The 26,529-nt window shown below is 50.7% G+C and overlaps 10 protein-coding genes across 10 annotated transcripts; 6 read left to right on the top strand and 4 right to left on the bottom strand.

The window, feature by feature from the left end:
• Window positions 1-283: 283 nt before the first annotated feature.
• Window positions 284-1,730, bottom strand: NECHADRAFT_29810 (uncharacterized protein; the record flags this gene model as incomplete). The annotated part of the gene is made up of 2 exons (XM_003049477.1): window positions 284-1,050; window positions 1,100-1,730. The coding sequence occupies 2 exons, from the start codon at window positions 1,728-1,730 to the stop codon at window positions 284-286; spliced, it is 1,398 nt and encodes a 465-aa protein (XP_003049523.1).
• An 887-nt stretch (window positions 1,731-2,617) lies between these two features.
• On the top strand, window positions 2,618-3,927 carry NECHADRAFT_16445 (uncharacterized protein; the record flags this gene model as incomplete). Its single annotated transcript, XM_003049681.1, has 2 exons — window positions 2,618-3,118; window positions 3,184-3,927. Coding segments are annotated over 2 exons (1,245 nt in total), but the record flags the coding sequence as incomplete, so codon positions are not given.
• A 1,575-nt stretch (window positions 3,928-5,502) lies between these two features.
• Window positions 5,503-7,138, bottom strand: NECHADRAFT_73991 (uncharacterized protein; the record flags this gene model as incomplete). The annotated part of the gene is made up of 5 exons (XM_003049476.1): window positions 5,503-5,581; window positions 5,635-6,244; window positions 6,296-6,543; window positions 6,606-6,980; window positions 7,044-7,138. The coding sequence occupies 5 exons, from the start codon at window positions 7,136-7,138 to the stop codon at window positions 5,503-5,505; spliced, it is 1,407 nt and encodes a 468-aa protein (XP_003049522.1).
• A 4,043-nt stretch (window positions 7,139-11,181) lies between these two features.
• Window positions 11,182-12,668, top strand: NECHADRAFT_13650 (uncharacterized protein; the record flags this gene model as incomplete). Its single annotated transcript, XM_003049680.1, has 2 exons — window positions 11,182-12,364; window positions 12,415-12,668. Coding segments are annotated over 2 exons (1,437 nt in total), but the record flags the coding sequence as incomplete, so codon positions are not given.
• Window positions 12,669-13,094: 426 nt separating this feature from the next.
• NECHADRAFT_73989 (uncharacterized protein) lies at window positions 13,095-14,257 on the top strand (the record flags this gene model as incomplete). Its single annotated transcript, XM_003049679.1, has 5 exons — window positions 13,095-13,129; window positions 13,239-13,483; window positions 13,534-13,754; window positions 13,797-14,125; window positions 14,167-14,257. 5 exons carry the CDS (start codon window positions 13,095-13,097, stop codon window positions 14,255-14,257), a joined length of 921 nt encoding a protein of 306 aa, XP_003049725.1.
• Window positions 14,258-14,755: 498 nt separating this feature from the next.
• Window positions 14,756-15,871, bottom strand: NECHADRAFT_73988 (uncharacterized protein; the record flags this gene model as incomplete). Its single annotated transcript, XM_003049475.1, has 1 exon — window positions 14,756-15,871. One exon carries the CDS (start codon window positions 15,869-15,871, stop codon window positions 14,756-14,758), a length of 1,116 nt encoding a protein of 371 aa, XP_003049521.1.
• Window positions 15,872-17,278: 1,407 nt separating this feature from the next.
• Window positions 17,279-18,844, top strand: NECHADRAFT_73987 (uncharacterized protein; the record flags this gene model as incomplete). Its single annotated transcript, XM_003049678.1, has 1 exon — window positions 17,279-18,844. The coding sequence occupies one exon, from the start codon at window positions 17,279-17,281 to the stop codon at window positions 18,842-18,844; it is 1,566 nt and encodes a 521-aa protein (XP_003049724.1).
• An 840-nt stretch (window positions 18,845-19,684) lies between these two features.
• Window positions 19,685-22,128, top strand: NECHADRAFT_73986 (uncharacterized protein; the record flags this gene model as incomplete). Its single annotated transcript, XM_003049677.1, has 2 exons — window positions 19,685-20,453; window positions 20,525-22,128. The coding sequence occupies 2 exons, from the start codon at window positions 19,685-19,687 to the stop codon at window positions 22,126-22,128; spliced, it is 2,373 nt and encodes a 790-aa protein (XP_003049723.1).
• A 920-nt stretch (window positions 22,129-23,048) lies between these two features.
• Window positions 23,049-24,612, top strand: NECHADRAFT_30263 (uncharacterized protein; the record flags this gene model as incomplete). Its single annotated transcript, XM_003049676.1, has 3 exons — window positions 23,049-23,192; window positions 23,248-23,382; window positions 23,440-24,612. The coding sequence occupies 3 exons, from the start codon at window positions 23,049-23,051 to the stop codon at window positions 24,610-24,612; spliced, it is 1,452 nt and encodes a 483-aa protein (XP_003049722.1).
• A 408-nt stretch (window positions 24,613-25,020) lies between these two features.
• On the bottom strand, window positions 25,021-25,938 carry NECHADRAFT_30234 (uncharacterized protein; the record flags this gene model as incomplete). Its single annotated transcript, XM_003049474.1, has 1 exon — window positions 25,021-25,938. One exon carries the CDS (start codon window positions 25,936-25,938, stop codon window positions 25,021-25,023), a length of 918 nt encoding a protein of 305 aa, XP_003049520.1.
• Between the last annotated feature and the right edge of the window lie 591 nt (window positions 25,939-26,529).

Here is a 26,529-nt window from a genome sequence, read left to right as displayed (position 1 = left end):
ACGCGGCGCCATGATACATACCTAACAATGGAGCCGGTTGCCGGCTGGAGGAAGATCACAGCACTTGTGATGCAGCTACAAGGTACCGGATGAATCTAACGGGCAGATCAAGTAATAGCCCCAATCACTGACGAGCCGATCCGCAATACCCGGCTTGGCACGGGATCCGAAGTCGGTGCTGGACTGATTGATAAGGTGATTAGACAAGGATCGTGTCGCTAGCTCGAACTACACCGTGCCAATCTCGTCCATCTGCAGGGCTCGAGCCGTGATCAATTCACCATCATACGAGCTTTGGTAGTGTATGCTTAAAAACCCCCGCCGGGTCATACTCCCGTTTCAGCTGCCGCAGCTCTGCCAGATACCCTCCAAAGGTTGTCTCCAGGTCGACGAACTCGGGGGCGGTCAAGGGTAGATACGTGCGACCTTCTGCATCTGGAAGTGCTGAGATTCTATTACGTGCATCCAACGCCCAAGCTGCCGCGCCCCGTGCCGAGGCCTCGTCATCTCCGAGGCCCAGGAACTCGAACATCACGTGGGGTTTTCGGTACGGGAGAACTGAGTCCGGCGTGTCGGGCTTGCAGGATGGGCTGTCGGCACGGAGTGTGTGGATGTTGACACCACCGGAGCTGTCGCGGGGGATGGCGTGGGCAATTCGGGCCAGCTCATCCACCACCTCGGGTGAGAAGTGGGAGATGTCTGCTGACTGGCAACGGCCTAGAACCTGAGCGGGGATCATGTCTTTCACCATGGTTGCGAAGCCCAGCGCATTCGTGTTTATGACGGTTGAGTGCACATCCGAGATATTAGGTGAGAGAGGTGCAAGTTTGCCCACTCGCTCCAGCCACAGACGAGACTCGTCGCTCGCAGACCCGTTCCAGATGAAACCGCAAGTAAGAGAGAGTCCGACATTCGGGTAGATCCAGATCGACGGCATCAGATAGAGCTTGCTGGGAATCTCCTTGTACGTGTTTACGAGGTTGTTGTAGTTGGTGAAAAAGGCGGTTACAGCACCGGCAATGTCAGATGACTCGAAGAAGAGCATCCCCGCTTGGACCTGTTAAGAGTCAGTATATGCACCGAAAAATGCAAGTGACACTGCATACCTCGCAGAGCGGCCACGTCTTGACCTCCAACTCGACAACGATGGCGAGACTCCCGCCGCCCCCACGCAGACCCTTGAGTAGTCGAGCATCGGCTTCCACCAGGTCCCCATTGGCCAGAACAACTCGGGCACCGATAATCTGGTCGGCTCCAAGTCCGTACGAGTGGACATAAGGACCAAATCCACCCCCAAGACACCATCCCACAAAACCGACTGTGCCACAGGATCCCGCGGGAGCTGTCAGTCCATGCTCGCTCAAGACTTCGAGTACCCGATAATTTATCGCCCCTCCTCCCACTCTTGCTGTCTTTTTATCTGGCGATATAGTGATCGTGTCGAGATCGCGTAGGTCGATGCTTACGGCGTCGAGGGCCGAGAAGCGCCCGAACATATCATGCCCGCCACCACGAACCACTGGGTCCAGCTTAAGACTCAAACATGATTTGATAATAGTAGCCACTTGCTCGGCGGACTGGGGTCTAGTGATGACCTTGGGACGAGCCTCATCATGTCGGCCGGTGTAGCTCGTTTGCAGGGATACAAACTCACTTGAGCCAGGAACGGCAAAGGGAATGTCGGCCTCAGAGAGATGGCTTTGCAGTAGCTCCGTTGTTGACTTGCTCATTTTGTGTATGAAGAATGAGAGTAAAAGATGCAAAGAGAACTTTATGGACCAAAGGTCGAGAGTATTTAAATTCCCCTTTATCAGAATTGCTAGGGTTGGTGTCAGACGTTTGCATTCCAACCGAGCTACCTAGCGCTTATGTTTTACTGTACTGTCAGCAGTTGGCTCCTCAAAACTCTACTGACCGCCTACCCCATTGCTCAAGTTTTACTTCGCCTCTTTGAGGAGACGTCATCGACTGCTAATCCGTCTCACCCTGTGTGCCACGATGCTGACTAGTTTGAATCTGTCCGACAGCCGAGCGTATTCTATACATCTCTCATGGTGAGTTGTGTTAGTTTAGTTGCACTGCGCGTACAGGACACTGTTTGGGCACGTACGATTGGATCTGTCGTGATGAATCGTTTAGACATCTTCACCTCTTCCTAGCGAGGTGTGGATCTGTTGTCTAGCGCTTACTATGATAGAAAACAGCGAAGACTCTGAATTATGGTCACTGGAATTCTCGTTTTCCCCATAGCGGTTAGTTCACGTTCGGACTAGACTAATGTCCGAAGCGATAGGGTGTGGCGCCAGCCTCGGTCTTTACTAGGTACCGAGTATTGATTCTAATAAACACACATCAGGAAGTCCGTCGAGCAAACTCGGTGCCGAGAAGAAGGGGTTCGCAACCCAAGGACAGCTAAAAGAGCTCCTATAAAAGCTAGGCATCGGCGCAGAGCGAACAATTTCATCTCAATTCTCCTCCCTCACTTATTTCGCCAACAATCATATTACACCAAACAAATCACGTCGACAACCCTAGCTCAGGGTGAAATTTCCGCCAATCCCAGGATCTACGGCAATCTTGGAGTTTGGAAAGCATGCCCCCATCTAAACCGCCGGCCATCGCAATCATTGGGGGCGGGCCCTGTGGAATCACTTTTGCTCGTCTGTTGCAAACTGCTGGGATCAAATATCGCGTGTTTGAGCGCGATCCATCCCCAGAGTCAACGTCTCTCAATCAAGGTGGCACACTCGACATCCATAACGAAACAGGCCAAGAAGCACTGCGGCGTGCCGGGCTCCATGACGAGTTCAAGAAGCTTTCTCGTCAAGATGCCACGGCGATGACAATAATGGATTCCACAGGAGGAATCAAAGCCTCTTTCAGTGACGACACTGATCGCCCTGAGATCGACCGCTTGCAACTGCGACAATTGCTACTCAACTCCTTACCTGCAGATAGGATTCGATGGGGAAAGACGCTCTCAAAGGTCAGGCGCAACGAAGGCGAAAAACGGTCTGGAGCGAGCTCCTGGAGGCTGAGCTTTGCCGATGGCTCAAATGAGTCTGGGTTTCGACTCGTGATCGGTGCGGATGGAGCATGGAGCAAGGTCCGACAACTGGTAAGTCATAGCATGGCTCTGCATCTCTTCTCTTTTCCTATCAAGCAGCTAACTCTTAACTTAAGATCACATCTGCCAAGCCAGTATACTCAGGCAAAATGTTTATCGAGGGCCGTCTGTCCAACGACAACCCAGAATATGGCACAGCGCGCGAAATGGCTGGCAAAGGCACTGCCATGGCTTTGAGTGCCAAAAGCGCGCTATGTGTTCAGCAAATGTCTGATAGATCGTATCGTCTATACATGGGCGTGACAGCTCCCGAAAACTTGACACGGCCTGGAGGCGACGCTGATCCGGCTGATATGGACAAGGCACGAGCGGCCATGCTAGGGCCGGGAGGTTTCTACGCCAACTGGGCCTCGAACACCCGAGCCTTAATCGCTGCTTCTGAAGGCCCTTGGCGCCCTTGGCCTCTGTATCGTCTTCCAATAGGCCTTTTCTCGTCAGAAGCTACCGAAAATGGCCGAACGGGGTGCAACCCCAATGAACCGGGCCAGACGCGCTGGAATCGTACCCCCGGCATTGCACTCTTGGGAGATGCAGCCCATCTTGCAACTCCAAACGGCGAAGGCGTAAATCAAGCCATGTACGACTCGCTGGTTCTCTTCAATAAGATAATGTCTGAGCTAGGAGATGAAGGAGCTCAATCGGATTACGATGAGGAGGTAGACCAAGCAGCGTTAGAACGGGCCGTTGCAGCATATGAAGCTGAGATGCTACCTCGTGCTCGAGAACATATTCAAAGCAGTATCGATTTGGAAAACTCGATGTACGCAGATGATGGAGCTGCACGTATGATTGAGATGTTTGGCAGTTTTCATTAGTCGAGAATGCCTTCATGGGTTCACATAGGGTTAATTTAAGAGCTTGTGTACTCACTAAACCAACATTTAATAACCTGAATAACCTACCTTCAATTCCTCTATATGGATTTCTATCGTGATACCAAGTCCAGGTGAACTTCGATGTTTATGTGCCTTGTTTCTTCGCTGACCTATGATTTGTCAGCAGCCATCGTCCAACTCGCGTTGACGCCATTTGCCAAATTTGGTGACTCTATCTCTTCAACTTCATCTTTCGCACAAGGTCGAATACATCGACTCAACCCTACTGTTCAACCTCCTGCAATGACCAACTTCGATATGGCACCCTATCAACCAGGTCTAACCACTCTTGTGGACTTGGGCACACATAAACTCGAGCTAACGATTTACGGACCACCTCGGAGAGCACACAACCCAATCGTTGTCATCATTCCTGGAATCACAAGCAGCATTAAAGAGTGGTCTGCGGTTACCAAGAGTCTTTCGGAGTCTATGAGCGTCATGAACTACGAGCGCGCAGGATACGGCTTAAGTGAACCAGCGCCCGACAGTGACTCCAGGACCGCCGAGGACATAGCAGCAGAATTGCATGCGCTTCTACGAGCTGCAAAGGTCGCTCCACCATATATCGTGGTGTCTCATTCTTACGGTGGCATAATTCTACGGGAGTTTATGAAGCTGAGGACTTTGGCTCAGTTCAAGGGCTTTGTCTTTGTTGATGCCAACACCGAGGAGACGCCATTGACCTATCCGAATCCGTTTGTTCGCGCAGTACAAGGAGATATCGACACACTACAGCTCTGCTATGGAGAGTGTCAGCGTCTAGGCCACGCAGAGTGGCAAGCATTGTTAGAGGAAGAAGCACGGCCTGGGCATAAAGTCGCAGCTGATCGAGAAGTGTCTCAGTACCACGCGAGTGGCAAAGCCCTAGCTGCCAAGGGGCATTCAGAGATTGAAGAGCCTGAGCTTGGGCGCATTCTTCTTGTTGTTTTGCAAGCGGATTACGCCGTCGATCTCCGAAAGATCTATGCTGAAGGTGCGCGATTGGGAAACGGCACTGATGTTGAAAGGGCTGGAATGAGCCAATTCATATCTCAGGCCAATGCCATCGAAGAATCCATACAAAAGAAGATATTGAAGCTATCCGAAAGGACAAAATTTCAGCACGTTTCTGGCGTCGGGCATAGCATTCATCTTGCCGCCCCTGAGACGGTTGTGGACGCTGTCATATGGATTTTAATGCAGTACAGGTGCTAGAGTCGCACACCTTGAATAAGAATAGGGGAGCGGTCGAGATATATTACAATAGACAACCATTTCATCATCTAGTTCACAGTTCAATCAAAGACTTCAGGTATTTATATGCACCTAGCATAAAGAAAAAGCTCAAATTGATTGACTAGACAAGTCAAGAGAAGCAGATACGAAATTGGGGGTGTCTGAAGAGACTGAGAGGCCTATCCTTTTCGTCGTATGTAGTATGCGGTACATTGTACCGTCATACGAGGTAAATATGTACATGAAAGAGCTAAACTAGCTTTGCTTTTTTGTCTCGAGTGCTCACAGGAACGAAGGGTTGGCATTGGTAAGAAGCTGCTCGAAGTAGGCCTGGAACCAGGTTCCTGCCTCAGGTGCCGGCCTGAAAGAAGAGATGTCAGCATAGTTCTCGGTTGATGAAATGGGATGACGTACTGAAGAGCGGCAGAAGCACCGCAGTGGTAGTCGTAACGGGTAGCACTGGTGTCCGAGGTACCATCAGACTCACCACCAGGCTTGACCCAGACGAAAGCATCGAGAAGGCTGTCACCAGTGTTGGCAGAGGGACGGATACCAAAGCCAGTGCCCTTGGAGTTGCACCAGTCACCCCACTGGATCTGGCCGGTGGGCTGCTTGCCGGAACGGCCCTGGTCGGTAATAAAGTGAGCACCAGGCCAGCCATTCTGCTCCAGGAGAGGACCCATCGCGTGAATGAAGCTCTTCTCGTCGTAGATAGAGGCGCCTTGGGTGTAAGGGGGAGCGCTGCTGAGGCTCCAGGCGTTGTAGTTGGCAACGTTGGTGGCGAGTCCACGGAGCGCGGCTGGCTTGCCGGCATCCTTGTAGATGCTAGCAAAGAGTTTCGCAGCAGGGCCTTGGTTGGCTGGCCAGCCAAGCCAGCCAGCGTGGCCTGCATCAAGGTACATGGCGACGTTGGGCAGGTTCAGTTCCGTGACAGCGTAGTTCGTCAGGCTGATATACGCATCATGGGCCTTGGCACACTTGGCGACATCCATGTTAGTGACGAGGTTAGCCAGGGAGTCAGGCTCTAGAGAAACCGTTAGCCATGATCAGATGGAGCTAGGGGCATAGGACCAACCAATGACAAGGAGGATTCGGATATCAGAGTAGCTCTGGATGATCTTCTTGATAGTTTGGATGTAGTTCTTGTACTTGTTGGCGCCATCATTGTCGAGAGAATACTCTCCGTTAGAAGCGGCGGCAGCGCAGTCGCGATCAGGGAGATCGTAGACGACGAACTGGCCAGCGTAGTTACCGCCAGCCAGATTAGCCTTGCGGATGTCGACGAGAGTGTCCTCCATCAGGGAGATGTGGTCGAAAGAATCCCTGTAGGTGCGCTTAGTCAAATATTCTGTGGTGGTCATTCACCCAAATACTCCATTACTTACATCCACTGATAGGAGGGAACATCGGCGACCTTGGCAGCAGCCGTGGCCATGGCACCGCTCAACTTGGGGATGGCCAAGTTGGTAACCTCTGAGCGATAGTAGCTGTTGGCCCAAAGGTTAACACCAGAGTAGGGGTTTCCACTGTAGGTGGCAGTGCCGCTTCCAGCGGGGGGAGGCTTCGTAGTGGAAGAGGTTCCAGCAGTCGAAGTCGAAGTTGGCTGAGTGGTCGTGGTAGAAGCAGGAAGCGTGCTTGACTTGGAAGTGGCGGGGCCTTCTCCAGGAATGCACTGAGAGTAATAGTCGTTGATCTTGCTGCAGTAGCTACCAGACTGGCAGCAGGTGGCACCATTCCAGCTGAAGCCACCACATTGGGCCCTGGGGGTATTGTGAGCTTAGCTGTGCCACAATATGGAATTATGATGAGTTGTAATCACTTACCATTGGGCAGCGCAAGCCTGGCGCTCCTCAACAAGAGGGGCAGCAAATGCCGTACCGGCTAAGGCAGCCGTAAAAAGAAGTTTGTAGGCAGTCATTTTCACAAAGAGAGTGTAGTTGGCCGAGTGTTCTCTGGTGGATAGGTTAACTGGTGAAGAACAAAAAGGGCTTTCGTTTCGAAGAGAAAAGGACTTTATATAATACCATCTACGTCCAAACAATGCCTCTTCGCATAGAATTCACTTTCGGAAAGACGGGACGCAACGTCCTTCGTTGTGGTCAAGTGACTAAAGTTCTGGAACTTGTAGCCGCCCAAAGCGTGATTATGGACGGAGCCTAGGGACCGTTCTCTTGATCGGGCTAGGCGCCCGTGGTGTCCCAGGATGAACCCACACATCTCATGGAAAGAGGCCCGACGGACGGGTGGCTTGCACCGCTAAGATCTGAGAGCATGCTAGTCGAACATCAGATAAGAATCCGTGATTCGTCTGCACGTGGGCGAGGCAGCCTCATCACTTAATGACTCGCATGAACACGCCGCGTACCGACATGTTTATTCAATGATCGACTTGCAAATCGATGACCTTTTCAGTGTTCAGGTGGCCGAAACGCCCAGGATCCCTGTCGATGTGACAACACTGACAGGGGGGGCGACCCTGCTCATCTCGGAAGCCATGCTCCTTGAGATACCTAAATAGGAAGCACGGAGGTTGATCAAGAAACATTCGCATGATGGTATCATTCCTTGGCACTCTAACAAGAGACTTCCGGATCCCTTGGCCTACGGGCCGACGCCACGGAGAATAGGCAACGTGATATAGGGCCGGATTGGTCGGTGCACCATCGGAACTCTCCTTGAAGAGTTTCCTTCAGATGCTTGATGACACATTGATGGCTTGGCAAATAGTCACACAGCCCTAGGCGAGGTCCATTGAGTATTTGGCGATGGGGAGAAAGCTGTTCATGCTGAGCTTATATTAGGAGTAGGTAAGTAGTGCTGGGCATAGTTCAAGTAATCGGGGGTCAGTCTGGTCTGGTACTATGCTTAAGGCATTAATGGTAACTATATTATTTTTGTCAATCAGATAGTTGACATACAAGAACGTATCATAGAGCGTTATATTTGATGGGAACCTGAAGTGGCTCGCGGTTGTGGATCAGGGCTCATGCGGTGAGGCTCACGATGGCCTGAGTCTCCTTGGTATTGGCTGGCTTTGCCAGGCGAACGTTAAGTTTGGCAGTTGGTCATTACACTGAAGAAACCACCACTATAGGCTGACTTTCCAACACTCTTAGCCTCTATGCTTAAGGACCCTCACTACAATACCCATCCTCATCATCATTATTAACCAAAGGCTGGCCAAATCTATCCTTTGTGATCGGCTCCGCTCGGCCCCTGTGATAAACGTTCCAGTGACGGCGTACGCCAGCATCGGATTTAAACCGAACTATCAGGCCAACGCAGGCCCCAAAGCCGCACGCACGATGATGATGCCACATCATATGCTGCCTTGACGTGCCCGGGAAACATCCACACTCTGCACAGTGATTTGGGAAGGCCCTTTTGTGTTCTGCCTGCTCCACTTCGTTTTTAAGTTGCGACTTGCATCCTATATAGTCGCAGAAGCCCGTCATTATGGTAAGAGTGTCTTGCTGGCAGTACTGTAGGAGTTTAGGTTTCAGTAAGAAGTTTGAAAGGTCTTAGTAGATTGAACATACCACACTTTCTCGAGTTGGCTTGGAAAGCACTTGAATTGATGACAAGAGCGAGATTCGGCATTCATTCAAGGGGCAACAATAGCTTAAATACTTGTCAGAAACAATCTGTACCTCATAATCACATATTTCATGATAACGGCTCCAGTCCGTTGGTAGTTCAAGGGCAGGGGGTAGAAAGTACAGGATTGGACCTCAGTGTCTTGATGCCCAAGCGTGTATACATTGCTGCAAGTATGCAATCAAACCGGGCGTCAAGAGGCGAGAATCATCTACTGGGGTTGTTGCAAGCCACAGAGTAAACTGCAGTGCCCGCATACCGTTGTGTGCCGTCGGAATTATTCCGTCCAGTATAGGTATGAACAGAGAATGCACCCCAACACTAAGGGCTGGTTTAAGATGGTGGCCAAACAGTTCAGCCTCATGCACCCCATTGTGCCAGGGCTGTCCCTCATAAGAGTGCAGTAATCACGGGTCACCATCAGGACTTCGTATCGTTGACCCCTCCCCCGCATAACAGCCCGTAGGTATGCTGCATTATCTCCACCGTAGCGATGTGCACTTCAGACAGCAAGATGCATGTACTTTTCAGGAGCTGAACCACCGATAAGTGTTGGACCTGCCACGGCAATCGGGCGTTTCTGGGGCTGCGCTGTTCTGGCCGTGACTTCTTATGCGAATGGCCCTACTTGACCTATACGTTAAGTACACAAGTTGAGTAAAGAAATTTAGTAGCTTTCAGGCATCTTCTGACGAGTCGGGTGGGATATGAACTTCCTTAAGGCCGAGCCTGATCCCAAAAACAACCAATGGAAGAGAAGGGATGGCACAAAGAGGCACACGTCTTCTCATTGATTGCTTATCACTTGCGTCTTCCAAGTGGAGACTTATGCTTTCCAAGTCAATAGCGTCAATCAAGCATTGGCTGAAGTGAATGCCAGGATCTTTCGTGTAGTCAATAGCAAGGCTGCTTTCAACCCCCTAGCGATGCAAGGAACTCTTGTGCATTAAAGCTATGCCGCCCTGCTGTCACATCTATCGAATAATGAATCTCACATTAATCGACTTTCCAACTCGCTGAGTAGTCTCTGCCGGCTTGTCACAATCTTGAGGTTCCGCCCATCCCACAATGGAGGGGACGTACATCCCATCGCTTAGGTGTCGCACTGTTCCATGTCCCCAAGACTAGGACAACTACCGAGAGATTATCGCTAGTCTATGCCTCAAAAAGAACATTTAATTGCCCAGATTCATGGAGCACATGCGGCACACGAATTCAACACCACGTACGTGTTTCCTGGTACCAGAGAGGAAAGCCTTGTGATGCTCGCCAAACCCTTTCTCGCAAACCCGCCGAATAGCATCAAACCAGACGGCTGCCATCGTCTTGTACCCGTAGTCATTAGGATGCGTGCCATGACTGAGGTCATCAAGCTAAGGCCCTTGAGAGCTATTCATATCCGCAAGCACTGACTTCTTTTTCTCACTCGCAAATGGTTGCTTGTGCCTGTAGTCGGCCTTTTCTTCTTTTTGGGCATATTTCTATAGTATTAATCGTGGCAAGATCCATATAGATGCCGAGGCCCATCAGACTGGCCGCGCATCTTAATAGGGTGCCACTGCTGGGACTGGTCAAAGCATGCTCAACGTAGACTATAATCAAGTCGATGACTACCGGTTGTGTATGTAATTCTATCCAGCCTTCAACTTACATCTTGATTCAAGAATTATTATCTCATTTGCGCAGCATTTTGGTTTGATTTAGCTCTTCAATCTGTTGGCACCTCAGGTCTTAGGGGGATTAGCATCGTCGACGTTCCTCACTTGTTTGTTGCCCTACCATATTTCACAAGGGCTCTGATGAAGCGACTATCTCACCTGAAACGCTCCAGCTTAGTACAGCTTTTCTCATCTTCGAAATTAGTCGTCTGTTATGATTATACGCTCAGAGACTGAAGGGCATGGGATGTTCCTTTGAATGCGAAGTGGAACCCTCGGTTTCGGTTTCGCATTGAACTCACAGCGAGCCAGCTCGCATAATGATTTAGGTATAAATCCAGGGCACCTGCTAATAAAATGGTAATCATAGATCTCATACTTTTAATCTGGACGCCCCTTACATCTTCAAGATCTATCGTTGTTCTTTTCACCTAAGCCTGTTTCATCTCTTTCTTTCCCATCTACTTATTTGTGACCCTTTTCTTCTATCTTGTACCATTTAATACGTTCCCTTGCCGCCATGCTCGGCACGAAGAAGGATTCTTCAACTGGTGGCTTTGAGCTGCTCGGTATCTCAGCCGAAAATACCAAGGAGCAGAACGGCGATCTCGAGGGCCAAAAGGCTGCGACCGAAACGAAGACGTCTGGTGACACGAACTCACAGCACCAACACTCCAACAGCAAAGCCTCCGACAGTCCACTCCAAGTGAAGAGCGAAGACGAAGCTACCTTGAACGCCGGCGATGCTGAACCCGACTCGAACATCGTCTGGTGGGATGGGGAGGACGACCCCGAGAACCCATACAACTGGCCGGCGTGGCAGAAATACCTAAACTGTGGCCTCATTAGCGCTCTTACCTTCATCACACCGCTCGCGTCTTCAATCTTTGCGCCCGGAGTCCCAGAACTCATGGTGGACTTTAAAGAGACGAACCAGGAGCTTGGGGCCTTTGTGGTTTCCGTATATGTCCTCGGTTTCGCATTCGGTCCCATGTTGATGGCACCGCTCTCCGAGGTGTATGGGCGGACTATAGTTTACCATGTCTGCACCATTCTTTTTCTCTGCTGCACTGTCGGATGTGCCTTGGCCCCAAGCATGGCCGCTCTCATTGCCTTCCGGTTCCTGGCTGGTTCTTTTGGCGCCTGTCCCATGACGAATGGCGGCGGCAGCATTTCCGACATGATAGTCCAGGAGAAGCGCGCTGTTGCAATGTCAACCTTTAGCATTGGTCCCTTGATCGGACCTATCCTCGGACCTGTTGTAGGTGGCGTGCTGGTAGACAACAAGGGCTGGAGGTGGGTCTTTTGGGTTGTGACCATTGTCGGTGGCTTCCTGGCTGTAATAATGATCTTGACGATGTGCGAGACATATGCGCCTGTTATTCTGAAGCGCAAGACTCAAAGGCTCATTAAGGAAACAGGCAATATTAACCTTCGGTCGAAGCTTGATACGGGTCTCTCAGATGCGGATCTCTTCAAAAGGGCTATTATTAGACCCACGAAACTTCTAATCTTCTCTCCCATCTGCACCATATTCGCCTTCTATTTGATGATTGTCTACGGCTATCTCTATCTCCTCTTCACATCGGTTCCCTTCATCTTCGAGGGCGCTTACGGTTTCAGCGCCAGCACGGTTGGCCTTGTGTATCTTGGTCTCGGCGTTGGCTCTTTTGTTGGCCTGTTTTGGTTCTCGATTGATTCCAATAAGCAGCTGCAGAAGATGAAGGCCTTGCAGCAGGATCACAAGGATGTGAAACCCGAGGTTCGCCTCAAGCTTCTACCCGTGGGCACGTTACTGCTGCCGGTTGGATTCTTCATCTACGGCTGGACGACAGAGTATGAAACTCATTGGATAGCGCCTATTGTGGGCTTGGCAGTGATAGGAACAGGTAAGAATGGAAGATCTCTGCCCGCATGTTTCCGCTAACACTCCGTCAAGGCAACTTGATGTGCTTCATGGCTGTCAGCATGTACCTCGTCGACGCCTACAGCCTGTACGCAGCGTCTGCGCTGGCAGCCAACACGGTAATGCGCTCCATTGCGGGCGCCACGCTACCACTATGCGCCCTCGAGATGTATGATGCTCTGGGACTGGGCTGGGGCAACTCACTCCTCGCTTTTATTGCCATCGCTCTCTTCCCCATTCCACTGCTCATTAGGCGATACGGGGAGAAGTTGAGAACCAGCTTCGACAACGACCGGCTGTAAAGCCAGGTCTGGAAGAAGATTTGATAGAGAACGGAATCCCTCTTAGACATTTTTGCATAAACTATCAGCAGCATCAGATGTAGGATACCAACTAGGCAGTAACTTGATTGGAAGTGTGGGTTCTGCATCTCGCTTTCGGTTTCGCGATCAATCATCAGACCACATTTTAGGTAGGCAGACAATTTGACCATACCTTGCCCCGATCTGTCTAAGCGCGCTGCATTGATCTCCCACTAACCAGGTTGTGCTCACGAGACCAAAGGCTGGCTCGCATCTCCATCAAAAGCCTCGGGTTCCCACCCGCCGCCCTCGCATTCAAGCTTAGGTCCTTCTCTTGCGAAAGCGAAGAAACTTGATCATACGCCATCAGCATGCAGCTGGGGAAACGCCTCGGTTATAAGAAATCTCGTAATGGGTGCCTTCGGTGTAAGGCCAGGCGAGTCAAGGTGAGACCCCCTCTTTTGCCATGCATTTTCGTGTTGCGTTAACCCGTGGAAAACAGTGCGATGAGCTTCGACCATGTACAAACTGCGTTCGACACCACGTCCAGTGTAGCCTTGTAACTTCGAGCACCGCGGTTACCAGCGCCTGCTCTCCCCCTTCAGCCCCTTCAGTCCCACCAGTACCCCCTACAGCTCCCAGTTCGGCTCCGGCTCCGAGTTCCAGTCCGCTGGTCGCTGGGCTCGGTCTTCGGGAACAGCCCGGACCCGAATCCGAACCCGAGCCTCACACATTTACCCACCAGGTAGCTCATGAGCCATGGGCGTGTCAATCACCAATCGCAACCCAGCCAGATCATGGTAAACATCTTTTTGCTCAACCTTTAGTTATGCATTTCTGATTTTCTCAGCCTATGTTCATTCGACTACATCGCCCTTCCACCCGACTCCAGGAACGCCATCGCATCATGAGCAAGGCTACCCATGCGCGTGCCAATGTTCCGTGCGAGAGTGGATGCAGAGCCTTCAGCTCTTCCATCACTACAGCACCTCAGTCTGGAGCTCATTCGTCAGGGAGTCTCGAACAGAGGTGCTCTGGAAGGAGCTCATTCCAAAGGCTGCACTGTCTAATGTAAGTTGCATTCACTATCTGGCTCATCCAACCACTTTGCAGTCTGACTGGGGCCAGGACTTTCTGATGCATGCCTTGCTTGCTGTATCTGCGCTGCACTTTGCACATTTTAACCCAGAGCAAAGGGTCGAGTATCAGGTCGTTTCATCGCACTACTCAGCTCTAGCACTGTCCAGCGTCCGAAACCTTCTGAATGATATCAACGAAAGCAACTGTGAAGTTTTTTTCCTGTTTGGGTCGTTGACCTTTCTCCAGTCACTTTGTAACGTTGCACATCCGAGCGGGCCTCTCACATCTGCCGAGGTGGCACAGTCGTTTCAACTCCTCCAGGGCATGAAATGCATCCTCGATTTCAAGTCTCTTGAGAGATGGTCGTCGGATAGTCCGCTGGGTCAACTGTTTTCTCACAAAGCAAGATGTTTGACTCCCTCCACCCCTGCATCTGCATCACCCCCAAGCCCATCATCCGAAGCTCCTACTACCTTTCAGAGACGTTTGGATAAGCTGTTTCGCCTTGCTCGGCAACTCCCTCGAACCCTGGATGTCATAAATCCTCAATCAGCTAGCCTTTTGGCTCTTGAAGGTCTTAGAAGTATTTATCAGGATTGCCTTGCCCTTTCTTCCACCAGTGACCTGCCTCATACATGGGGCTGGCCACTCTGCCTCCCACCTTTCTTCGTGGATATGATCAGGTCTGGGGATCCTATGGCGCTTATTGTATTGGCTCATTTTGCCGCAATGAGCTGGCCCTACGAGCACAAAGGATGGCCGAGTCGAGGTTGGAGCGCGAGCGTAATGGGCATGATTGATAGGGTGATAGAAGAAGAATGGCGGGAATGGATTGAATGGCCGGTAAAAAGTCTAGAGGACAAAATACCCGTTGACTCAATGGTAGATGGTTGAAAAGATATTACGGCCATCAATAAGCTATCTGCTGCGCTTTGGCATATCCTCATCTGTCTGCTCGATGGAACTGTTGCGACCTTTGGCGGCTAGATAATCTACAGGTAGGAAGCTACTGCCTCGCCCAAAACATCCAAACGAGGGGTGATGCCCAAGCCAGGTGCGTTTGGTGCCCTAACATATCCTCCATGAACCTCGTACTCGCCATCCGCGGTCTTGGGAATATGCATTGCGCGGCACTCTAGAATTGGTCGTAGGTTGCGCTCTGGGATAGTTTGGGCCAGGTGAACAATAGCAGCGAAGGCAATATCCGAACCGCACGTCTCCTGAGTTACAATAGTGTATCCGGCAGCCACAGCGATATCGCGGATACGGCGGGCCCGGGTAAGACCGCCAACTTTACAAATCTTCAAGTTCAGACCTTCCGTAGCGTCGTCGGCGACAAGCTGTATGGCCGATTGCTCATCTGTGAGAAGCTCATCTGTGAGGATTGGCACATTGGTTCGACGTCGAAGAGATACAATGTCTCGATGTGTCGGACAGGGGGCTTCTAGGATAAAATCCAACCCATCGGGGAGCAATCGTAGCATTCGCAGGGTGGACTCCACGGTCATCGAACTATTCGCGTCGATAGAATAGAACTCGTTCTCCTTCTTTTCGGCAAGTGCCGCAACAACGCGTGCAGCATCGGATACAGGGTTCTCTCCTATCTTGACTGAAAATCCAGTATAACCCGCCGCCCGAGCTTCAGCAACAAGTCTGCGGGTATTTTCTGCGTCGGCAACAGGGAGAGAAGTAACCAGTGGGAGTTTCAGGCCTGTACTTCCGCCGAGCAGCTGGTAGACCGGGAGGCCGACTGACTTGCCAAAGATATCCCAGCATGCAACGTCAATGGCGGTCTTGGCGTGCAAATGGCCGATCAATGCGGCATCCATAGCGTCATTGATACGGTCAACGTCGCGGGGATCAAGTCCAATTAGATGAGGAGCGATTTCTGCGATCCCCGCTCTAACACCAAGAGCATGGGAAGCAATGAATGTAGCACCGAAAGGTGTACTTTCGCCGAAGCCTTCAATGCCGCTCTGAGTGGTGATCCGAACAATAGTGCCGTCGAAATCTTTATAGGTTCGTCCACCGGATAGATGATAGACGCCGCCCGAGTAGGGGAGATCGACTTGAAACACATCTATTCGTGCGATCTTGAGTTCCGACATGCTGATAAATAATGTGGGAGAATGAAGTAGAGGTTAATGTATTTTGAGATGGTGTTTTGTGGTTGAATAATGTGTCAAAGCTCGGGAGAATTCCTGGGGGCAGATAGGTACCTTCTTATACTTTGTTTGCACTCCGAGGGCGGTGCTTGCGGTCGTATGCATGGTATTAGTGCTAGCCGTATAAGCCAGCCTAGCCAAGATACGTAACTGGTCATGGCCTGTTGCTCCTTGGAGTTTACGGAGTTGAGAATTCCATATTTTCGGTCTCATCGAGTAGGCTTTCCCTATCGTAGGTGCAGGACGTGTTTGACAGCTTTTAGTAAATTCGGCTGCTTTTGCCGATGGTGGTTGCTCACGTCTCTCTTCGTGCAACGCGGTTCCGAGAATACCCCCTCTTTTCAGACTCAGCTTATCAATCACACCCAGCCGACGCAACGAGAACCCGACATCTCGGTTCGTCTCGGATGATGGATACCTTAACGAATCGTCTGCTTCACTGTGGCTGCTGTCTCAAATTTGATAGGTACTCCTACTTGGGAAGTAATAGAGAGCTCAGAGCGTTCCTGTTGGGCACCAATGCGACCCATAATGCCCTGGTACCTGTTGAAGGGTATCAGCTCTCTTTTGCTTTGGCCCAATCGGAACCGTTTACAGGCTGCTTGTGGACCGGCCCGGTTCCCCGTCACTTGGAAGGCCTTCGACCAGTCAATGAAGTAAGTCTTCAAGGGATCAACGTTTTCCCCTCCAGGGATGCATTGGCCTATCAGTGTAGATTAGTCATCAGGTCCAACATCCAAATCACGATCCTAAATAGGCATATTTCCTACAACGAGCTCGTCCAACCTTCTAACATCACTCGAGGATGAGGTAGCTTGGGAGTCATTGAGTATTTTATCCGGGGATGAAACTTTTTCAAGTCGGAAAACTATTACGTGTTGTGCTGCCTGAAGCCAAGTGGATTGAATAGTGGACAACTCAAAAATGTGTGCTCTCGTGCAACAAAGCTAGGTAAGGGTTGCACAAGACAATTTACAAATCTTGAGACCTCAATATCAAGTTCTGTTTACTAGATTATAAGGAAGAAGTACGGAGCTCTACGGATTAATGAAATGTGAAAATTAGAGACTGATCGATCCTAACGTCGTGAGGTCAAACCAGGCTTCTTACCTACCCTACGGGCCTGGGGTAATCTCCACTGACGTCAAGCAACCCCACCTTGTTGCCAAATTTAGCCTTCAGGCCCTGCCAAGACCCACAGGACTTGGTCAAAGCTCAGACAGATCATGGCCTAATTTGGAAGGCGTGGCTCCACCAGAATCACAATAAATACACGCGTTATCTGGCTTCGAGACAGCTTCACTTGTGATAAGGAAATACTATTTTGACGCCAAGTCAAGTCTATCGCCCATGAGAGACTGTAGCCCGGATATTTCTATCCTTACTGATCCGCAGCCAGGATCCCGATCCTCCCAGCTTGTCGATGATAGCGTGGTTGCGGATCCAGGACTCCCGCATTTCGATGAAGCCATATCGACAAAGCGGTACTGCCAAATCGCCTTGTGGGCATCGTATTTCATTTCGATTTCTGCTATCGCATGCTCCATCTGGCTTCTGGCTGTTGAGGGCGGCCTCATAATAGCTTTCCTCCCAGACCGTCTTGCTCAAGGCGTGGCCGGCGTCGGCCTTTTCGGAGAATTTCTCCCCCTCGTTTTCAACCTCCTCATAGCAGGTTGCACCGAAGCCGTCAGCTATATCCACGCCGTTTCATTGCGATGGGCTCTTTATCGGGAGGGTCGCCTCGAGTTCAACTCAAATCTCCGGCTTTTTACGAGTGCCGAATCCAGCCGGGCAAACACCCGATCCGTCAACTTCTTCTCGGCAGCATGCCTGGTCATTTGCTACACCGCTGCGTCGCAGATTTTAATCGGAAGAAGATCCAGCATTCTCGTCAATGGGATTGCACTCTTGATGCTCGGTATTGGCCTATTAAGTCTCTCCATCGTGTCAACGATGTGTCTCTGGGACACCTCCAACACCATCCTCACCTGGAGTCCCAGTCCTCTTAATACGGCCCTCGCCTGCCTCAATCATGACATTATTGGCCACCATCCTGGACGCGGAATGCTTGCTGTCGACGACCGTTATCTGCTCAGCCAACCTGCCAGCCCCCGACGACGGCAGTGCGCAATGAGTGCCGTGTATCCCGCTACTCGCTACATCATCTATTTTCAGTATGGGGTTGTTGTACTCTGTGCCATTTTGGCAATCATCATCCTCGTGCTTGTTCGCAAACTCAATCCGAACGGCGTGCCAACATATGCCTTCTTTGCCGACGCGACCGGCACCACTGACTTGTATTTTGAAGGCGGGATTCATGGCCCAAATCTTTATCCACTGTGGCTTTTTTGCACCTTTCTATTTGCAATAGTGCCCCAGGCATTCTTTGTCATGACTCTTCATGGTGCCGAGCTGCTTGTAACAGTGGCACGAGATGAGGCTGCATGGCGGGAAGCCGCTGCAAGGCGTGGTCCAGGCCGAGGAGCGGTGGTAGCTGCTGGAGCACTGAATTCCGCTATCAAGAGCTGGCTATGGCTTTCACTGCTGCTTTATAAGCCTATATCGAGCTGGTTATTGACGTCACAGGCAATCAAGTTCCAGATTCAACAGAGCACGAGCAGGGTCGTATTCAATCCAATACCGCTCTTCGCACTGGCGGGGTTGTCACTACTGCTAGTTGCATTTGAGGAGTGGCTTACTCGTTGGCGAACAGCTGGTCCGCAACCAGCTGCATACGGACATTTACAGACCTTGGCTGACTTGGTGGATGATTGGGGGCCTAGCAATATCAGCGTTGACGAACGCAAACTGTGGTGGGGCTCGAAAGGCTTCGACGCGATGGGAGAAGCTTGGGTCGGGACAAGCGTGAAGAAGGAGGACGTCGGGGAAATTGATTTTGATCAAAGATATAAGTGATGTTTTATCAAGGGAGCGTCTAGAGAGTAGAGTGACGAAAGTCGGTTAGACTTTGATAGTAATCAATAGAAATACATGAGGCTTGCTCAGATCATACTTCCATTCACTGCGATATGAGGCTTCGAAAGCAACTCTGCGTAGATGGTGTCCAGCACTCGCCACTCTTGCTACCTAGGGGGAGAGTGCAATGCAGTAACGCTCAAGCTTGCATGTGGCAAATATCAATTCGTCAATTCTGCCTCCAAATTGGAATGCGCCTTGCTGAAAATCGCTCAATTTTCGCCCCAGGGTCGGTGCCATCTACAATCAAGCTAAGCGAACATGGTGGTGTAAACAAGTCGAGCTTGCAGGGCTTCTATTGCAGAATCTTCTCTTAAGCTTAGCCGATCTGTAGGAAACACGGGCCTGTATAAGGGATACACTTGATGTTTTACTACGTAGATGCCCAACACACCCCTGTACCCCTGCATCGACCGTTGAAGTGAGCCTTGCGCACTTTGCCTGAGGCTGATTCTCCCAGAACTCAGCCCATCGACTGATTGTCTGTGGACAAGACATCAGCCCTGCGACGCCCGGCTGCTATGGACGCCACAGACATTGCATGAGATGTCTACTATTGGAGGAACTTCAAGCTGCAACTTGCGTGATTCGTGGCAAAGTTAATGGAGGGTGGTAGCCTGGGGACGAAGGGGGGCACAGCCCCGGATGTAACTGTCGATCCTTACCGATTGATCAGCAGATGTCGATACTGTAAACACCAAGACGACAGCATCCCCTCACGCCCCCCCTCAGTGGGGATCAACATTCAACTTTCGCCAAGTCACTACATCAGCAACAAAGATGAAGCTTTTCCGAAAACTCAGAGGAAAGAAAGAAGGGAAGAAGGAAGAGAAGAAAGAAGAGAAAAAGGAAGAGCATGCTGGACAGCAAGTCCGTAGTCGGATCATCTCGACACTGGAAGAGCAACTTCGGGATGCGCCGCCGCGACAGTCGACCGGCCTAGGAAGGGGCTTGGGGAGCTTAAGAGTTACAAGCTCAGTAGCTCCCAATCTCCAGGAACTCATGAAGATCATGGCGTCTCCAGCATCAAGCATGTCCGCGGAGGAGGCAAGAAATATGGTCGAACTTCAATCACCCGGGCCTTGCCCGATATGCTGCAACTTGGACCCATACCGGGCCACTCCAGACGTGGACACCAGCGAGACACATCGCTCATGGGCCAGAGCTGAGTATAATATCCCCGCCGAGACTCCAGTTGGAAAGATCACGGTAGAAAAGTCAGAAGACCTGATCGAATCGGCCCAGCGCGGATGTTTGTATTGCACCATGATTCGAGCGGCACTCGGAACTGCGAACCCTACATGGGAAACTGAGAAGTCCTACATGTATATTTACTTGGCGAGTGGCTTACCAGTAATCGTGCACCTGGCATTTGGCGGGACGTCCACGATGAGGATGGAGAGGGAAGAGATATTGCGAAGCTTTGGTGTCGACCTACCAGAGGGACAGGCCATGAACTTTATCATCACAGTTGACGACTTTTCCAAGCCACCCATTGACGTCGAGATATATCGGTCTGTTCTCGACCCTAGTGAGACTACTATTGGGGGTATGTCGCTGTCCATTTGATAGGAGTCGAGCAGCAGCTAACCCTGGAACTATAACTAGATATTGTCGTAGCACCGCTTGTGGAGCACATGGGTACCGCGTCTCCGGTATCAGAACATTCAGGGGACCCAAGATGCTTCGAGTTCATCAGCAAGCAGGTCGCTAACTGTATGAAAAACCACAAATGTGGAGGAGATGGCCCTCTTCCTTTGCTTCCCGACCGCATCATCTGGATCGAAGCCAACAATTCCACACGCATACAACTCGTGGAACCTACGAATATCCGCGCCAAGTATATTGCGCTTAGCTATTGCTGGGGCCCTACCGGCCCTGATACCTATCTCACGAATGCATCGACTTTAGAAGCGAAGAAAGCCGGCATACGGTTCCAGGACCTGCCGCCGCTTTTTCAAGATGTTGTTAGCTGCTCCCGATCCCTTGGAATAGAGTATGTCTGGATCGACAGGCTATGTATCATTCAAGGCCAAGATGAGGACTTCAAGCGTCAAGCAGCCAAGATGCACCAGATCTATGGCAACGCTACCTTGACTATTGCGGCTGCCTCGGCTACCTCGGAAAACGACCGAATCTTGATTCCGAGAGACATCGAGGGACAAGCGTTCAATCTCAACCTCAACATTGACGGGATCGGATCCTTGAAGCTCGGAGCTCGTCGTCGAACGCACACTCTGGGTACTGAAGATAAAGGCGGCGACTATGGTAAAATTTCTACCAGGGCGTGGATCTGGCAAGAACGACTCCTATCCGGACGCGTGGTCTTCTATACTCCGACGGCTCTTAAGTTTGAATGCAATCATCATTCCATCTGGGAAGGATTTGCCCCGGATGTTATAGGCCATTCTTGGTCTGCGCAGCTGAACAACATCTCACACAATACTTGGACATTGCTGGTGGAGGAGTACATGAGCAGAGACATCACTCGCCAGTCTGATCGTCTCCCAGCAATGGACTCAGTTATGAAGCGTATAGCCCAGAGCCAGGGATGGTCTCCTCTCTGGGGAATGTGGGCCAACACGCTCGTGGAGAGTCTGGGGTGGCAGTCAAAAAATTCAGATAAGTTCGGAAAGCTCATGTGCCGCACGAACCCGGGCAACTACGCCCCTAGCTGGAGCTGGGCCAGCGTTGATGGGCCCATCTCGTACGTTGCTGCCAGAGGCTTGGGTGGCCTTGAGGCAAACGACCCGATGATTTATGATGTCGAGATTCGAAGCGTCAACGCGGCCTCGGGCTTGATTCGAGTCGCCGGCCATGCCATCTCGGTTGAGTTGAGTTGCCGCGTGGAGATCACTGAGCCAGAAGACAATGTGGCGGGTGAGAGAGACGTGAAGCACCATTACGAGGTCCTGAGGGTTTACAACAATGGGCAGCCGTTCCCCATGCACCCCGACGTTCACTTGAGGCCAGGGAACATAAATACCTCGGGGCAGAATGTCATGACTGTCGTTCGGCTTCCTCACAGTGAGAAGCCTCCGGAGACGTCATGGACCGCCAATTGCCTCTGCCTCCTGGTCGGCAACATGAGATTGAGAGCTCAGGTGCTTTTCTTGGGTGGCTCACTACGGCAAGAAAGGGCCTGGGAGCGTATTGGAATGGTTGATGGACTGCACCCTGCTATTTTTGGGACGTCTGAGCGACGTCTTATTGATATTGTTTAATATGTATGGATGGTGCAGCGGGAACGTCAAGGGTACACGTGGAATCTGTGATGGAATTTCATTATCAAATCAAGATTCGGGTAGGCCAGACAGATTGTTTATCACGAGCAGACCAAATGACCTTCCATTAATTGAACAACCGTTGATCATTACCATATTGACAGACACATATGTAACGCAACCCCCATTGGCTTCTCCACTCACCTCTATCATTTCACTTGGGCGTTACATCTTGGCTTTTGGACTGAAGATAAGATTGATCATAAGTACCGAGGCTAGTTGATAAGCTTACCTGCCATCCTTGTAACCCTGTGCCCCTCTTTCTTGGGGTCTCCTGTAACAGCCAAGCAATTACGACATTTCTTCGGCTTCGAGGATAGAGTGTCCATCTAATCACGCAATGTGGAGCTCGTATTGGTCCGGAACATTTGGGTCGTAGTCTTGGCCGCCTTTCATGCGTGGCCTACCATCTTCTTGCAAACCTGCCTAATGTGGCGTCGTATCCGTTGCCTAGTGTGCATGGCCCAGTGATTGAGACTAGGACACCTTCTATATCTGGGAAGTCTCCGGCTGGCAAGGGAGATTCGTCAATCTTGCCAAGATCAAAAATTCCTCTTGCCAAAGGCAATTGCAACCCCCTGTAAGCCCTGATTGGTGCTTTGTATTAATGGTAGAGAGCCAAGATACACCGCCGTTGCTTGCCGATCACAAGACTCGGGGCAATGATTCGTAAAAAGTCCAGAAGGACAAGCTGGGCAATGATGAGGCAATAGACGAATTGATACCCATCAAGGTACCAATTCCGAGGAGGCCGGAGGAGATAAAAAGGCCATTCGCCTCTGGTGCATCAACATCTCAGCTCCTCAGCAGCCACCCACATCTCATATCTCCTCCGCTCATCTATCATTGGAAATCTCAAAATGGTTCGTGCCGCGGTTGGTCTGGGGGCCTTGGCTACCCTGATCTCGCTCTCCAGTGCCAAGGAGATCAAGCCAGATGAGGCCAAGGCAGCAAGACTCTATGACTCGGGAGTTGTGCACAACAACCTCATGGCCCTCAAGAATGTATGTTATATGCCAACCTTTGACCCCGATGGTCAACATCTAACACTGTATCTAGGAGGAGTGGGCTCGCCAGGAAGAAGCTGGAGCTTTCCAGAGCGAACAATACCCAAAGCTAGGCTACGCACGCTGTGTTGACGGCTTTGCCGAGGCTATCAAGGGTGATCGCAACAACACCTTTGCATGCCACAACGTGAGTTGAGACTTGTGTCTTCTTGCATCGAGGCCAAACATTCTGACTATGTCCTAGGCTGATCTCCACTCATTCCTGAGCCATGCTGCCCTTGGCAGCACAGGAGGACGTGGTTCTTCATCGTGGGGTTGGACCTCTGATGACGGCCGCGAGTTCGTTGCCATTGGCCAGTATGATGGTACCGCCTTTGCCGAAATCAACAAGAAGGGCAAGCTCATCTATCTTGGCCGTCTGCCTCAGTACTCTGAGCCATCTCAATGGCGCGAGATCCGCACATACAAGAACTATGTCGTCATCGGATCTGAGGCCGTTGGTCATGGTGTTCAGATTTTTGACCTTGAGAAGCTTCTCGACATTGACCCAGCCAAGCCGGTCATCTTTGACGCCAAGAAGGACCTGACTAGCCACTTCAGCGCTCTCCTACCTCTTGGTCGTGCTCACAATGTTGTGGTCAACGAGGAGCTCAATTATGGTGTCGCTGTGGGCGCTCAACCCAGAAACGACCCCAACTGTCTGTCGGGCCTCAACTTCTTCGATCTCACCGACCCGGCCAACCCGGAGTCGCTTGGCTGTGCAAAGGGCGATGGTTACGTGCACGATGCTCAATGCCTCGTCTACCGTGGACCCGACGAGCGTTACCAGGGACGTGATATCTGCTACGGCTACAACGAGGACACCCTCACCATTTACGACGTTACTGACAAGGCGAACGTCACCAACATCATCTCTCGTATCTCTTACGAAGGTGCCTCCTACACCCACCAAGGCTGGGTCTTGGACACCCAGAACCAAGAATTCCTTGTTCTGGACGATGAGCTCGATGAGCAGAACGGCAACGGCCCTGGTGGCGATGGTTTCCCAGTGACGTTCATTTGGGACATTAGAGACCTGGAGAACCCCAAGCAAACGGGCTTCTTCAAGCATCCCACCAAGTCCATCGATCACAACCAGTATGTCATCGACAACTTCATCTACCAGTCGCACTACGGTGCTGGTCTGCGTGTTCTGGATGGCCGTTCTATCCCCGAGGATCCAACCGGAGCTGGTGTGTATGAAGCTGCTTGGTTTGACATCTATCCCGAGGATGATGACTTGCCCGGCGGTGGCGCGGTCGCATTTGTCGGAACATGGTCCTCTTACGCCTTCTTCAAGTCGGGTTACATCTTTATCAACACCATTGAACGTGGTGCATTTGTTGTGAAGCTGACAGGCAAGCTCTTTTCCAAGTAGTGTACCTAAGAAGAATCATCAGAGGGAGGACCTATGTGGCACAGGTAGTTTAGCTTTGGTGGTAGTAGTTACTTATGGTTTCTACTCTAATTATTTGCCAACTGCCCAAAATCAAAGCATTACTGTGCTAGACAATGAAAGCAGTCTTTATCATAAGTTTGTCTTTGCCAACCCATAGGCGTCACCTAAAACTGTGTCTACATACGCCTCAAAGTGCATTATTCTACCCTCACTTTCTCCTAGTGTTCGCCCGCTGAGCTTACTTGCTAGCCTTTGTCTTGTAATTTGGGGTGTTTCTTGTTTTTAGCAGAGTGTAGATTGCTTTTTTATAAGTAGATTCCAGTCAAAGGCTAAGTCTATCCTAATTCTCATTAGGAGATAGAGAAATTGAGTAACCAAGCTATGCAATTAGGCTCCCTGAACAGCCTCCAGAGCAACTCTCACAACTTCATCCAGGGACTTCTTTGGCAGCCCCAAAACCTCATTCATGATCGGTCCCTCTTTCTCCAGATGACCTCCGAACTTGCCAGTGACAAAACCAGTCTCAATCAGGGCATATACGGCGTATGGGTCTCCAGAAGCCACGGCCGCCTGCTTTTCCTCTATGAAGCGGAGAGTATCGATTTTGTCCGTCGTGTATTTCTGACCGCTGATACGCTCAATAGCCTCAAGCAACATGTTCTGGGTGATGGCAAAGTCGCTGAGCCATACCACCTGGTTCTTTGTTTCGTCCCATTTCTTTGCTAGGGCATTCACCAGGGCAAGAGCGGTATTCTCCTCAGTTGTGGTACTGAACCAACCCTCGCCATCGTCCCAGACCACAAATTTCTTCTCCTTGATATGCATTCCCAGAAAGTCGTGCTGTGCACTCCACTTGAGCCACATGCCGCAAGCAATGGCCATCCATTCGAGGCCAGTCGATTCCTTGGAGCGAAGGTAATCCTGAATCTCGCCCTTCTCACGAAAGACCGAGTTGAGCGCTCTTGCTTCAGGCCTGTTGTTGTTGAGGCCATACTCAGACGAAACATAACGTCTGACTTTAGCCGCAACGGCCGAATCGATGAATCGAAGTTGTTCGCCGACCGCGAGCGACGTCATGCAGTTGATAATGGCATCCTGACCAGAGAAAGCGCGGACCAGTGCCTCAGAGGGGTAGGAGTCATCAACTGTGATGGTCTTAAGACCGGAAGGGAGTTTCCCCTTGGATGAGGATCGCTGCAAAGCAGTAACAACGAAAGTAGGTTTCTTGACGAGTGCTTCGAGAACAACAGAACCAATAGAGCCTGTGGCTCCAATGATCAGGATGTTCTTGAAAGGGGAAGCCATTGTGTGGGAAAAAGATGTGCGACCTGGTATCGAGTAGATTGTGTGAATAATGAGGTGTGAGGTAGTAGTGGATGTTGATTTTGTGTCTCTCTCGCAGTTCCCTAAGGTCTATATATCTACGATCTACGTCTCATTCAGGATTCACTGATGTCTTTAGTCAGTCGATGGAGCGAAAATTCTGATGGCTTAGCTGAGTTATCATGCTGACGGCATGCAGCAAGGCATTCCTCCAAGTGCTAGAATGTCATAGATGCACGTTACTCATCAAAGATAACCGCTGCGGCGGAAGGATGCAATGGTGTTCACTAAACAATATGGGCTGTTCATAATCATATCATCCAGGATTTATGCGGTCGGATTAATTTCATAACCCCGCCGTTGTCGTTGGTCCCGCCTACTGAACTATGTTTAATTGGCCCGTTCCTCCATTCCTAAGCCAACGGCGCCTCGGTGCCACCCTCCTCACCCGATAAGAATATAGCATTTCTCATCAATGGGATAATAAAATAAGTTATCTCTTTAAATATCTGTATTAAGATATGTATTAATAATTAAAGCCTTATATATAAAGCTAAGAGGCTTATAATAAAA

The sequence above is a fragment of the Fusarium vanettenii genome, assembly GCF_000151355.1.
Source record: "Fusarium vanettenii 77-13-4 chromosome 1 genomic scaffold NECHAsca_8_chr1_1_0, whole genome shotgun sequence".
In the NCBI taxonomy this organism is placed as follows: Eukaryota; Fungi; Ascomycota; class Sordariomycetes; order Hypocreales; family Nectriaceae; genus Fusarium; species Fusarium vanettenii.
Note: the sequence above shows the minus strand (reverse complement) of the source record. Positions and strands in the feature narration are given on the sequence as shown.